General features: G+C 35.6%; 1 protein-coding gene across 1 annotated transcript in view; it reads right to left on the bottom strand.

Moving 5' to 3' along the window:
- The window catches only part of GALNTL6 (polypeptide N-acetylgalactosaminyltransferase like 6), a gene marked incomplete at both ends in the record, with an annotated part of 1,173,146 nt that overhangs the window by 105,823 nt on the left and 1,051,548 nt on the right, over nt 1–15,775 (bottom strand). Inside the window, one exon of the mRNA XM_080796997.1 lies at nt 6,427–6,544. Coding sequence (XP_080653123.1) covers nt 6,427–6,544 — 118 coding nt within the window. The remainder of the gene's footprint in view (nt 1–6,426; nt 6,545–15,775) is intronic.

The raw sequence follows: 15,775 nt of genomic DNA, 5'->3' as shown, positions 1-15,775 counted from the left end.
ACCAGTGGCATACAATCTTTTATTTTTCTAACTAAGAGAAATTAGGCCAATGGTTTTGAAAGCAAACCTGAATTCTAATCCTTGCTTTGATATTAACTAGGCAATGGCCTATTTTTGCAATTATGAAATAAAACTTATATTTTTATTTTGCACTAGTGTTGAACACCATAAGAAATTAAATTCAATGACCTATAAAGTGTTAACTCATTACTTTTTCTTGTTAAGGGATGAAGTAATAGTTACGGTCACCACAGGAAGAATAGAATGCCCAGAATTTTGCAGCGCAGGTAGCGCCATGTAAAGATTTTACAAGTCACAAAGAGATTAAAACCACCCTCTCCAAATCCCCAGGATGCTGTCTTTTAAAATTTCAGACATATTGTATTTACTTTAAAATGTATGTATTTGTTTGTGTGTGGCAGGATTATAACTTGAAGTACTTGTCTTGTTATGCTCAATGTGTTTTCCATTTTGTCTTTTTACTTCAGGAGCATTTTCTTCTCTAGCCACACCAAAGTCGAAACAAAGATTCAAAGAAACCCCAGAGGCTTATTTTAGGACTAATTTTTTTTTGGGGGGGGCACTTTACAAAGACTACACGAGACTGGGTTTGGGGGAAGAAAAGGAAATGACAAGAAAAAATAAGAGAGAGCACTGGTCTGTAGGAGCAGTGTGCAGAGGGCAAGAACTCATCAGTGTAAGACACTGGTCATCTTTAGGTCAGGACACTGGGGCGCCTGGTGGGGGTGAGCACTGGAAAGAAGAACCTCAACTCATACCTGAGCTGAATAAGTCAGCAAGTTTCCTCTGTGCACAGGTAGCAACACCCGGCCTCTGCTGCTTTTCTCTTATTAGATTGAAAGTTTCTGACAGCAAGGACTGAATCTCTGTTCAATCAATTCAATGTACTAACCATCATTTTGTGCCTTCTGCAAGGGTATTGAATGGTGTTCATACTATGGCAAACCTGCACTAAATATAGGTTACATTGAAGACACCTGGACTCTATTGCTCCCAGTAGTGAAGTTACATGCTTATCTCGAATGCCTTTGTTCCCAAATGTAATTATGCTAGCTCAAAAAAATTATAATTATATAATTTAATTAAAAATTAAAAACATTTAAAAAATTACAATTAAAAATTGTAATTATGTAATTTAATTAAATACCACTTAAACTGATGAACTATGGCTATGCAAACAGGAAGAATTATTGTTCATGCCAAAACGAATTTGAGGAGTTTGGGAGGATTGAGTCGTTATTTAAAAAAATTTGTTGTCAAATTAGGTATGGATGGAGTAACAATAAAAGATTGAGCAAAATCATGAAAAAATTTAAAAGATTCTGTTGCCATATTAGGACAGTTTCCAAGTGTCTTTACGTTCTCATTCCACTGAAAGGAAACCAAGCTGGAACTCACAGCAAGTGCAGGATGGGTATGGTTCTTGGACCTCTGCTTTTACTCCAATCTATGGACCCACATGCAGAAGGAAAAACTTTGGCCTCTCATGCATTAGAAGGGTGGTAAATAAATGCACATTTATATGTTTTACTTTAGAGGGAATTTTTAATGCAGTTTTTGTGCTTTCCTGCCTTAACCGATGTTTATTTTTAATGTATGAAATACTCATCTCAGTTGTACTTGATCCAAGGACTTCTACTGGGCTTCCTTTTGGCCTTATTTCTGCAGAGTCTAACTTGCGTGGTACACAGACCCACGGTGAAGGTTATTGATTAATATTTGTAAAGGGAATAAACAAATTTCTCAGGAACAAAGTCTGACTGGTTAGTTAAAATATCTGCAATAAATAGGAATAGAAATAGAAGTATGAGTTTCTATCTCTGGAAAGAACAGAAAAACACGAAGCTGGTTTGCTGTATAGATTCAGAGAGGCGAAGCAGATAATTGATGCAAAGTCTCATGGTTTCTGATTCAGTACCTTCATTTGATTTGTTGGTAATTAGGAGGAACTGAATGTTTAGAGAGGAAAATAAAGCAACTCAGGGAATAAATGAATGTGGATATAGGTTGAAAGAGGAGAAAGAATACAGCAAGGGAGGTTAGCGAACAGGTTACTGCGTATGTCCTGAATTATTACTGGGATATGGAAATAAAATATATTCCAAACAATACTAACAATGAGTAATTGCAGTGAATTGACTCTCTTGGCTGCCACTGGAAGGTGAACTCCACCAAAGCGAGAATCTTCTCACATTTATCTTTGCATCTCAAGAGCTTAGCCCAGAGTTGGCACGTTGTAATTAATAAATAAGTGTCTGTCGAGTGAATTAATGACTGAATAGGACTGAAAGGTTGTGAGATGCAAAATATCCTCAAATGTCTGGGTCTTAAACTCAACACATGGGAAGGATGCCCTCGCAGAACAAAGGTGATTGGGTCGTGTGTTACCCCTTCAAGAGTGGTTTTGAAGTAGGCTTAGGGGCTCCCAGGTCTGTTAGATTCATTCTAGAACATAGGATAGCCATGATCATCTCACCTGGCCTGTTTCTGCACAGCTGAAGCTAGTGGTCAAGGGCTCTTTCCTGACTGCAGATGGCCCAAGAAATGCAGAATCAATGTGGAACCATGTTGATGAAATTCTAAGGGTGGAAAAGGGCAGCACAGACCAAAGTTAATGCTCTTCTACCTGGGTCTAAGCTTTATATCTCGTGCCAGTGAATGTGATGAGATGAGGTCCCTGGGCTTCCTCCTAAATTTCTTGTGGGTGCCTAATTAGTGCGCATTGCTCATTTTTATTTTCCAGAAAGAGTCTTCTGCAATTGAAGGACAGATCTTTTGAAAATGCTAACATTTGGAATTTTATTTTTGGGGAATGGATGTAAAAAGGCACTCAGAAAAGTCAGAGACTCATAACGGTTTAATTATTTCAATAAGTTAAATGGTAGACAACATGTAAGGGTGTGGGTTATCTCTTTTATGCCACACTGTGCAGTATGTTTTGGTTTCCTCTTTGTTTCCAGGTGCCATTCCAAACTGAGTACCTGGAACAACGCCTGGAATAAATTAGATGCTCAATAAAAGCTTGTTAAACGACTGACTGAATGCTGCTTTCTCCTCCCTAGCAGCTGGCTAAGCCAGAAACATTTGAAATGTAGCTGGATAATTTTGGTCATGTAGGAGTTCAGATTCATACTGAAAAAGACTGAAGATTGGGCACACAGATCATTTCTCTAGAGAGCTCTTTCCCTCAACTGCCTCCTGAAAATTACACTTGTGTTGGCTTTTATGTTATGGCACAAAATCTACTCATCTAGTCAGATGTTAGAAAAAGGAAAGAGATTTACAGAGAAAAAAAAAATTGAGGAGCACTCTTAACCAAAAAATGTTTGACCAAAAACTAAGCCCTTAATGTAAAGCAGAATTTTCTAGAAATAGTTTATTTAGAGATGGAACCTTGTCATAAACTGTGGTAAAATGATTCTCTGATTAAAGAGTAAACAGCAAGGAATGATGCCTGATACCAACCATAGAGAGAATTCTTTTTAACTGGAGTTTTAAGTTCAACACTTAAAACAATTTCTATATTATGTATTACGGTGGAAATAGACTTGTAAACTCTTGGTTATCCATACATATTTCCTGAATCTCAAGTGCCAGCTAGTGTATCTCTTACAGTGCTTTGCCCTGAAAATTAATCATAATTTATGGACTATGTCCCAGAATGCAGATGTTTGATTTTTCTTTTCTTTTTAATACCATTTCACAGAATGAGGTGTGTACAATTCTTTTGATTCCTTTTACACTGAGAAAATTCTTCTTGCTTCAATGCAAATTCTACCAAAGCCTGTTTAAGTTTGTCCCCTTCATGTTACAAATACTAATAGGGAGGGACAGGAACCCCAAGGTCATCACACAATAGCAAGAAGAATGAAGGGATGTGTCTGAAATGGGACCCTGTAAGAAAGAGCTGTTGCCAAAGAATCTGTCATTCCAACCAAACAACCTGGGGCAATTTAGTCCTGAACTTCCAGCGCTGTTGCCATGGTTTCTAGACAAAGACGACAGGGCTGTATTCCAATTATATCCTTCAGAATGACAGGTAACTGAAAAAATAGGAAATGGGATAATAAAATCTCAGGTCACCCAGAAGAGGTGTGATAACTACAAGTGACACAGAAATGAGAGATGCACATCTATGTTTGTTTAAGAAATGCTTTTGTGATTTAGAATGCAAATGTATATTGGGCAAGTCCTCCAGGCTTTCCATAGCAATTTTATCCATCATCCAGCTCCTTATTCAAAGCCAGGTATCTCCCACTTAATAGAAATGTTCTTAATAACATTTTAAACTTAAGGAATCTGGGTGCCTGGGTAGCTCAGTTGGTTAAGCAACTGCCTTCAGCTCAGGTCATGATCTTGGAGTCCTGGGATCAAGTCCAACATTGGGGAGTCTGCTTCTCCCTCTGACCTTCTCCCCTCTCATGCTCTCTCTCACTTTCTCGCTGTCAAATAATAAAATAAAAAAGAACCTGTGAATTAACAGTATTTAAGAGAAAGAAATCTTGAACAGCGAAAAGTAAAAAGTATTTCTTGAATTCTGAAGATATAGCAATGTCATTTTTCCCCCTTAATGCTGGGGTCAAAGCTTATTCTCGTTTTTTCCCATTGAAGGCATTTATTGCAAACTTTGCCCCTACCTTTGAGCCATGTTTGATAATCAGTGTTATTTTGCCAGAGTTTTCTCTTCTGTTATTGGCTGCAAGGAAGATCCTTGCCTTTTCAATGAGAGGAAATTTTATGCAGAGATCAAAGTGTTCACAATGAACTCTAGAATGGTACTGGTAGTATTAGTTCTGTATTCTCTGCAGTTAAGCAGAAATGGAGCATTTTTTTAATCCCCAAATCAGCATTAAATAATTTACATAATCTTTAAAGTTTAAAAACAATTTTTAATGTAGAGTCTTTAAAATGTTAAGTCTCAGTATATTCACTTATAAAATGGAATAACACCTATCTCTTAGAATCGTGTCTTTAAATTAAATTAGATAATCTATATAAGGTCTTTAGCTCAGCATCTGGCACATACCAGTAAGTAAATGTAGTTTTGTCATTGTTACTACGATTAAACTATCTTCTGTTGTATATATTGTGATAAATGTGAAGCTATTACTATCACAGAGAAACAAGCAAACAAAATTGGTAAATTTAAGGATTTAAAAACCCCATATCCACAAAAAGGTTTTAAAGAAGTACTTTAGATGTGAGATTAGATGTGTTTGAATGATGGTGAAAAGAGCATGAATTTACTAAATGGTATTTCAAGGACTACTGCCTGCAGAGTGAGATGGAAACTTGTAGATGGCCTGAAGCCTGCAATCATGCCTCCTGAGTTTTTCCTTAAAGGTATTTATTTTTGACACTGTGAGGACAAGATAACATTTTTGTCAACATATTGAATATAACTGTTACGGTTTTATGAAGATCAGCTTTATCATTTTCTTTCTATACATAAATTCGAAGAGTTTAGTTGGATCCTTAAGTTTGATTGTTACTGTATTCAGGATACATTTTTTTTTTTCTCAGCAGGAATTGGTTTGATTTTATAATGGAAGTAATTAGGAAAAAATGATTTATTTAGTAAGAGATTTCTTATGATAAATCTTATGACATCAGTCCATCTTCTGTATAAATAATGACAATGATAATGAAAAAAAGAGAATGAATTTCTTTTCCTTCAGAGACTGCCTTTTCAAAAAAGCCATCTTGGAGGTTTTTGGACTAAAACCATTCACACAGTTTATTTTGCTTTGCTTGTCTGGTCTTCACATGTTGGTGAATTCCTTTCATTCATAAACCCTGAAATTTGAATTCTATCCTATGTATGTACATATATGTAATAAAGTGTATAATTTTGCTGAGTATTTATGATCAAAGCAAGTAGAGACCTGGGCAACTTCAGATGAAAAGAGGTAAAAAATTCAAATATTATGGAATTATATGAAAAATAGCCTTAATTTGTTATTCATATTTTGTTACTCTTCTGTTATTAAAATTTTGGAATAACTGGTTATGATCAAAATATGAACCATTATTTCAAAAATAATTACAAAGGGTGAAAACTCCAGTAACCCAATTTCTTTTGTCTTCATTCTTTTCTCTGAATGTTCTAAGTGCTGTGGAAGGAGTGTTTTGTTGGTGGAACAACAGCTTTGTGGGCACACCAAGTTTTCTGCCCGCAAATGGGATTTTGAGTTATTTCTTTAATGCATTTCTTTATGGCATGGCTGTATCTCACTGAAACATCAGAAGGAAGCAGCTTCTCTGATCCCAAATCTTACCTGGAAAGGTGACATATCTATTTTTGTTGTCATCTTACAACATAGGTCATGACACAGCACGATGACAACTCTATGGGAATCATCAAAATTATGTAGACATTGTGTGAAGCGGGTCTCGGTAACTTACCTTAAAAGAGATTTCATATTGCTCTCCTCCCCAGATTTCTAAACCTGGATCATAGCCACCCAACTCCCAAAACCATTTTCGATCCACGGCGAAGAGACCTCCAGCCATAACAGGAGACCTGTGAAATGGACAAAATCATCTTTAAAGGACTATGGACATTTGCTTGGTAAAAAAAAAAAAAGCAAACCTCAAGATAAGTTTCAGTGGTCAACACTATGACGCTATTCAGCACTGGTTTTCTGTAGGTGGGTATAGGGTTCTGATTGGGTCTCTTGCTGCTCTTGGAATCCTCGTGAACTTTTAACTTCACACTTCAGTTTCTAATGCAATTCATGCCCAGTAGAGTCACACTCGCTGCATGTATTTATCATTAGAGAGAAATACTTGACTGCTAGTGACTCATCTATGGAGACGTCACTCAATTTTATGACTTCTCCTTAAGTGAAAGGAATCTTGTGCTATCAGACAGATCAAAGTATAGAAAACACTCTTACAGGCAGTATCTTTGATTTCATCTCTCAGTACGGATTCACCAAGAACTTCCCACACACAGGTCATGTCCATTTTACAGACCATGAGATGGTCGGTAGAAAAAAATAACCAACCAGAATTGGTTATTTAGATTACAATGCCGAAGGTGGAATTTAAGCTAGGCCTTTTCACTGTAATTATATTATCCTATTTAGGTTTTCTCTGCCTTTCAAAGAAATATTCCATTTGGTCAAATAATAGTTTTCAAGTATTCCATTCCTGTTAGGACACACTGTAGTTCCATTGCTGTGTAATGAGATAATTTATAATCATTGGACCCTGTCCTAAAATTTTTGTAGTTTAAAGGTAGCTCTAGTTTTTTTGAGTGCTCAATATGTGCTGGGCTCTTGGCTAAAAGTTTTACTCAGTTCTTTTGAATCATCCTCGCTACAACCCTGGGAATATCATTCCTATGTACTGTTTGAAGAAACAGGCAGAGGGAGTTAACGACCAGTGGGCTGGAGCTAGTGGTGGTCCTGGGGCTGGACCAGATCCTCTGATTTCTAAGCCTTTGAGCTCTTTACCACGACATTGTTTCTGTTTCAGTGTTTGGGGGTTAAGGAGAGACAAATACTTAAAGGCAGATATAAAACAATTAGAGAATGCCTTTATGCAGACAAAGAAATCTATAAAAACACACATTTCCAGCATAGTTTTTATGATCATTTTGAAAAACTTTTGAAGTAAAGGATATTTATAAATAAAAATACAAGGCATTAAGTGTTGAACATACACATTTTCAAATATCTATAAACATATTAGACATGCCAATCTACAGATCAACTAAAGGCTTGTTCTGGGTAATGTTTTATGAGGCACTTGAGCAACATAAGCCTGGATTTCTTTGTGTGTTATATATTTCAAATACTTTGTATATTAAAATGGTACTTGGTCTAATTACTTCCATTTAAGAGTACTTTTTAATGCGTAGACTCTGTGTAGATGGAAGGATTGCAAGGCAGGAAAGGGGATTATTATACCACCTGTGAAAGTGAGTAGGATTAAAAAAATAACCTGAAGTATCTCATGTTATATTTTTATTTTGTTTGAAATAAAAATCCTAGAATCAAATGTAACCTACTTTATCCCCCTCTCCAGCAGCCTAACCTTTTTCCATTTTCCACACACTGAATTTCAGAGCAGAATTACAACTGTAGCTGGAACAAATTAGGACTGTAACATGGATTCGGTACCCATGAACACACTACCATAGCGTAACCTGTGTTTCCTCAGAGTTTGGGCATAAGGGATCAGAACTTCTTGATTCTGTTCAAACTGAGCCACAAGTGGGAAGATTGTAAGTTATACCAATGCAATCTCATTTGGTCATGGAAAATCTGAGACTAAAATGCATTAAAATTTATGCTGTGTCAAATAAATCTCAAAACTAGAATTATCATAGATCTCAAATTATAGATAGTAGCAAGAGAAAGACTTATATTGATTTTTTTTTGTTTGCATATATGTATTGTATGTAATTTGTTGGAAGTACAGTATCTTGTTTTCTTAATGAGTTTAAGAAAAAAACTGTGTAGTGTTCTAGGTTAGTTTTAGATATAATAAAATGAATTCAAATGGATCCTTTTTATCTTCATTGATGTTTTTTCCAAGCTCCAAATAAATTAATGTTTCTTATCTTGATTAATGTGAATGACTGGTAAGGAACCAACTTTTCATTTATATATGTATTTCCTCAAATTTGTCCATTAATCTTTTAAACAGCTTAATTGAGGTACAGTTGACATACAACGGATTGCATATATTTTAAGTATACAATTTGATGAATCTTGACTTATGTAGGTATACCGCTGTGCAGGTATCACCATATTCAAGACTAGGAACATATTTGCCATCCCCCCAAGTTTTCTTGTAATCTCTCTCTTCTGACCTCATTCCCTTTATCTAGGTTACTAATCTGCTGTTACTGTATATTAGCTTGAGTTTCCAGAATTCTATATAAACATCATATGATTTGTTTTCTTTTTCCAGGTCTGGCTTCTTTTATTCAGTATAATTATTTTTAGCTTCATCTATGTTTTGCATTTACTAATAGTTCATCCTTTTTTATTGCTGAGTAGTATTCCATTTGAATGACAATATCACAGTTTGATTATCTGCTCACTTATTGGTGGACATTTGGATTGTGTCCAGTTTTGAGCTGTTATAAACAAAGCTGCTATGAATTTTATTTCCTAGTCTTTGTGTGGACATATGCTTTCATTTCTCTCTTGAGGAAATGCCTAGGAGTGGAAAGACTAGATCATATGATGGGTATATGCTTAATTTTCAAAGAAATGGTTGAACTCTTTTTCAAAGTGGTTGTGCCATTTTTTATTCCCAATAGTAGTGTTTGAGTTCCAGCTGCTACACATTCTCATCAATATTTGATATGGGCAGTCTTTTGAAGTTTAGTCATTATGATAGGGATATAATGGTATCCCAGAGTGGTTTTATTTTGTGGTTCCATGACGATTAATGATGTTGTACATATTTCTGTCACTTCTCTCATTTTCCTTGTCAGTCTGGCTAGAGGTTTACCAATTTTATTGATCTGCTTAAAGAACTAGCTTTTGGTTTCATTGATTTTTCTCTGTTCTTTTCACTTATAGTTCATTGATTTCTCTTTAGTTTTTATTGTTTTAATCTTCTACTAACTTTGTGTTTAATTAGCTCTTCTTTTTCTCATTACTTAAGGTAGAAGCCAAGATCATTGATTTCAGAGTTTTTTTTTCTAATATAGGTATTTAGTACTATAAATCTTTCCTAAGCAGAATCCCACAAAAAATGATATGCAGTGTTCTCATTTTCATTATGTTCAAAATACTTCCTAACTTCTCTTTTGTTTTCTTTCTTTGATCCATTGGGTATTTAGACATATGCAATTTAGTTTCCAAATATTTAGGAATTTTTTATTTATTTTCATTTTTATTTTTTTAAGTTTTTTTTTTTTTTAAGATTTTATTTATTTATTTGACAGAGAGAGAAAACACAAAGAAGGGGAGTAGCAGAGGGAGAGGAAGAAGCTGGCTCTCCGCTGAGAGGGGAGTCAGATGCAGGGCTCAATCCCAGGATCCTGGGATTATGTGCTGAGTCAAGACAGACATTTAACCCACTGAGTCACCCAGGTGCCCCTATTTAGGAATTTCTTTCTTTCTTTTTTTTTTTTTTTGGAGATTTTTTTGTTACTGATTCTAATTTAATTTCACTGTGCTCAGAAAATATACTTCCTATGACTGAATCCTTTCAAATTTATTATGACTTTTTAGTGGCTCAGAATATGGCCTATCTTGGTAAATGTTCCATCTATGTTCAACAAAAGTGTGTATTCTATTTCTTTTGAGTGGAGTGGTCTATAAATATTTATTAGATAAAGTTGGTTGATAGTGCTATTCAAGTCCTCTATATTTTTATTAATGTTCAGTTTCCTCGTTCTATTAATTAGAGAAAGGGATATTGTAATGTAGGACTATAATTTTGAATTTGTTTATTTCTTTGTGCTATTCTATGAGTTTTTGCTTCATGCATTTTGTAGCTCTGCTAAGAAGTACATAAATGTCTAGGATGTTTATGTGCTCTTGATGAATTAGCCTTATTCTTGTTATGAAGTGACTTTTATAATCTCTGGTAATATTCTTTGGTTTACCACTTCAGCTTTCTTTGGATTTGTACTATTTAATCACTTATATTTATGACATTTTTTATTTTTTTACTTTATTTTAAAAACTATTTGTGTCTTTAAAGTGGTTTTCTTGTTGGCAGCATATACTTGCGCATTGCTAATTTATAATCTCTGCCTTTTAATTGGGTTATTTAGATCACTTACTTTTAATATGATTATTCATGTGGTTAAACCTTAATCTATCATCTTGTTTGTTTTTTATTTGTCCCTTTTATTTATTTTTTAAAAAAAGATTTTATTTATTTATTTGAGAGAGAGAGAGAGTGGGCATGAGGTGGGGGAGAGGGAGAAGCAGAATCCCCACTGAGCAGGGAGCCAGATGTGGGGTTCAATCCCAGGACCCTGGGATCATGACATGAGCCAAAGGGAGATGCTTAACTGACTAACCCACCCAGGTGCCCCTTATTTGTCCCATTTATTTTTCTTTTTCCATCTTTTGATTCATTGAACATTGTTCGTGATTCCATTTAATGTCCTTTTTGACTTAACAAAGACTCCTTGTTTTTTTATTTAAGTGGTTGCTTTAGGGTTTATATTATACATGTTTAGTTATTTTTTTTTAAAGATTTCACTTTATTTATTTGTCAGACAGAGTTCACAAGTAGGCAGAGAGACAAGCAGAGAGAGAGAGAAAGGGAAGCAGGCTCCCAGCTGAGCAGAGAGCCTGATGTGGGGCTTGATACCAGGACCCTGGGATCATGACCTGAGCTGAAGGCAGGGGCTTTAACCCATTGAGCCACCCAGGCACCCCTCATACATGTTTATTTTTGATCACAGTTTATCTTCCAGTGTATTGTACCACTGCACATATATTATAAAAACCTTTTGATAGAATGCTTTCATTTTTCTTCCCTCAACCTTTGTTCTTTGTAGTTTGTTGTCTTATGGTTCTATGTGTTATATATCCCAGATTATATTATTATTATTTTTGTTTAAGCAGTCAATTATCCTTTAAAAAGATTTAAAAATAAAATTTCATGTATATAAAATTATATTATGAACACTTCTTTTGTTTCCTTAATTCTTTTGTGTAGACCCAGATTTCCATCTTCCATCTTTCTGCCTAGAGGACTTCCTTTACCATATCTGGTAGTGGGAATTTGATCTTTTGCGTTTATCTACATTTTTAAAGATGTAGTCATCTTGTCATCTACATTTTTAAGGACACTTTTGTTGGCTATAGAATACTAGGTTAACAACTTTTTTCTTTCAATCCTCTAAAGATTTTGCTTACTCTCTTTCTCATTTCCATTGTTTTCCATAGAAAATGTGTTATTTTTATCTTTGCTTTTCTGTCCATACTGAGTTTTCTCCCCCACTTCGGCTTCTTAAGATCTTTTCTATGTCATTGGATTTGAAATATTATTTAGGACATGACACATGCTATACAGTTTTCTTGGTATACTTATGCTTGGGATTACTTGAGTTTCTTGGATCTATATACATAGTTTTCATGAAATCTAGACAATTCTTGGGCATTATTTCTTTCAGTATTTTTTTAAGTGAAGGGTTTTATTTATTTATTTGACAGAGAAAGAGAAAGAGTACAAGCAGTGGGGAGCATGGCAGAGGAAGACAGAGAAGCAGGCTCCCCACTAAGCAGGGAACCTGATGTGGGGCTCAATCCCAGGACCCTCAGACCATGATCTGAGCTGAAGGCAGATGCCTAAACCACTGAGCCACCTGGGTTCCCCTCTTTCAGTATTCTTTTTGTTCGTACCTTTTGTTCATATCTTCCAGAGACTCCAATTATACACTTTGTTCCCATAACTTCTCTTTTTGTGTTTCATTTTGGATGTTATATCTTCCAGTTTACTTTTTTTTGTAACATCTAATCTGCCAATAATCCCATCTAAAGCATTTTTAATCTGACACTTTTTTTTTCACCTTTATGATTTTATTTTGCTCTTTTTATATTTTTTATGTCTCTGCTTAACTTTCTTCCTTTTCAAAAAAGATTTTATTTATTTACTTGACAGAGAGAGAGAGAGAGAGAGAGAGAGAGTGCAAGTGAGAGCACAAGTAGGGGAAGCAGCAGAGGGAGAGAGAGAAGCAGGCTCTCTGTTGAGCAGGGAGCCTGATGCAGGGTTTGATCCAGGACCCTGGGGATCATGACCTGAGCTGAAGGCAGATGCTTAACTGACTGAGGCACTGAAATGTCCCTCTGCTTAACTTTCTGAACATGTAGAACATTTATGATGTCTTAAAGTCTTATCTGTTTACTCGTAGGTCTTAGCTTCCATTAACTGAATTATCTACTCATTATGGGTCATATTCAGGTAATTCTTTGCATATCTGGTAATTTTTTTCATCAGGTTCTAGGAGTTTTACATTTTGAGGTGCTGGATATTTTGGTATTCTTTTAAACATTTTGTTCTGGAATGCAGTTACATTACTTGAAAACAGTTTGACTCTTTTGGGATTTGGTCTAACAATTTATTAGGCAGGATTGTAGTAATGCTTAATCTAGGGCAAATTATTCACTACTCTTAATCTATGCCTTCTGTGTGCTCTACTGAATGTGATACAAATCACCAAGTTTTTCAGTCTGGCTGGTGGGAACAGACACTATTCCAAGACTTGTTTGTTCTGGGGACTATTCTTTCTAATTCCTTTGAATGATTTCTTGCTTGTTTGCTTTCCCCAGTCTTGGGTTGTTCCTTCACACACATGCTCCTACCATTACTCTGCTGAATACTCAAAAGGTACAGAACTGTAGCTCTCTTCTCATGGTGTTCTGCCCTTGATATTCTAGCTGCCCCATTATCCCCAAATTCTCAGCTGCTTATCAACTCACGCTGAGCCCCACCTGGCCCACCTGGGTTCACAACCTAGAAACTCTCAAGTCAAGAAGCAGGGGTGATTGCAGGCTTCACTTTATTGTTTCCCATCTCTCAGGGATCGTTGTCCTTCACTGCTGGACTTTGAGTGTCTTGAAAATTACTGTTTCATATATTTTATGCCTTTTCAGGTGGGTGGGTAAATCTAACTCAAATTATTTCATCTTGTCCAGATGTGGAAGTCTGAAGATTTATTGATTAATTTTTATTTAAAAAATTAAAAAAATATTTATTTAATTATTTTGAATAGATAATATATTCACATGTTTATAAACATTCTTGCTCTTACATCTATCTACTGCCACTCTATTTTCCTCAGCATAAACAACCATATTATTTCTTTCAGAGGTGTTTTATGCTTATCAAAGGAGATAGAGCTATTATCTGTTTTTTTCTTCCTTTTCTATACAAATGGCTATATGTTACATGCATTGTTATTTCATTTAAAAAATTACCTAGGTATTAAAAACTACCTAATACTTTTTAGTGATCATGTCATCCTTGTTATATTTCTTTTTTTTTTAATATCTGGCCATCATTACATTGTGCCTTTATATGTATATATATACTTGGTGAATATTTAGGTTATTTTCAAAATTTTGCTCTTTTGAAATGTCTACAATGAATAACTTTGTACATACATCATTGTCACATGTGTGTGAATGTATCTGAGGATAAATTTCTGGAATTATATATCCTGGTTTGCTATAGAGAGTAAAAGTATATGAATTTATTTACTTTTTCATTCCTGGAAGTTAAAAGTTCACATTAAGTTGTGTCCTAACCTGAAGCTTTAGCTCATGTTCCATACCAGTCCAATCCCAATGACTTTGAGCCTGATAAAATAAGAGTTAGAGAAGAGTAGCAATCCTACTCAGAAATTACAGCTTTATCATAACTTACTAGTGTAAGCCAGTCTACAGATAAAGCTTATTAGGGACATGTCATAATTATGACAATATTTGGAGAGGAATTGTTGAAAAGCTTCACAGGGTAAATGATTTAAAAAAAAAAGAAATAGAAAGAAAGAGGGGTGGTAAAGGATGGATTTGACACTAAGGAAGATGGTGTACAAAGGCCCTGTGGTAGGAGGGAGCATAATAATAAGAAATGGAGGAAGGCTGGTCCTGGTGAAGCCAGAGTATGAGGGGAGGATGCATGCAGAGTATTTACTGCAGTGCTCACACAGAGTGGGTGCTAAAAATTCCTAGTGGTGACATATATAGGCAATACTGGGGTAACACAAGAAATTGTTGATAAATAAATCAGTATTTGTTCTTCTCCTTTAATCACCACAACCCTTCTCATTTCAGTCATAGAGCAATCCAGGACAGCAGGCTTGATGTTTTTTTTGTGGCTTAGAAAGAAGAAGCTCTTAAAGATAAGAGCTTCTATTTTTAAGGGAGTCAAAGCAGCCCGAGGAGATCATGCAAGATGCCCCAGAGAGGAAAGAAAGAGCTAGAAGCCACTGAGTCCTGGGGTAACAGATGCAGTAAGGCCTCCTGTATGAGACACATAGGGAAGTTTTATTCCCTGAGCTGGGACTTAGCCTTGACAAACTTTATTTTGCATGAAATGAATAGAACTGCTGATTTGAAGAAACCAAGTAGCTTGGACAGTAGAGGTCTTGGGGGCAACCCTGTGAAATGACAATTATGATCAGAAGGACTACTCTGATAATTTGGCTTGAATAAGATTCTAGAAGCATTAGCCTCCCTGAAAATGGGAGCTTTTATGAGAAGAGAATGAATCTCTTACTAGTTTTGTGAAGGAGACTCATAATGGGAGTTACATGGTTCTGCAGAAAATATAATATTGTTTTTGTTATTGTTCTTTTTTTTTAAGATTTTATTTATTCATTTGACAAAGAGAGAGAGATCACAAGTAGGCAGAGAGGCAGGCAGAGAGAGAAAGGGAGGGAAGCAGACTCCCTGCTGAGCAGAGAGCCCAATGTGGGGCTCGATCCCAGGACCCTGAGATCATGACCTGAGCCGAAGGCAGAGGCTTAACCCACTGAGCCACCCTGGTGCCCCTCTTGGTTGTTTTTTTTTTTTTTTTTTTTTTTTTTTTTTTTTTTAACACACTTTCTGTTTATTCTTTTTTTTTTTTTTAGACTTTTTTAAATTGACATATAATGTATTATTTGTTTCATGGGTACAGGTCTGTGAATCATCAGTCTTACACAATTCACAATATTCACCATAGTACATACCCTCCCCAATGTCCATCATCCAGCCACACCATCCCTCCCTCCACTCTCCCCTCCAACAACCCTTTGTTTGTTTCCTGAGATTAAGAG

Source organism: Martes martes, assembly GCF_963455335.1.
Source record: "Martes martes genome assembly, chromosome: 2".
In the NCBI taxonomy this organism is placed as follows: Eukaryota; Metazoa; Chordata; class Mammalia; order Carnivora; family Mustelidae; genus Martes; species Martes martes.
This window is presented reverse-complemented; position numbering and strand designations above follow the sequence as displayed.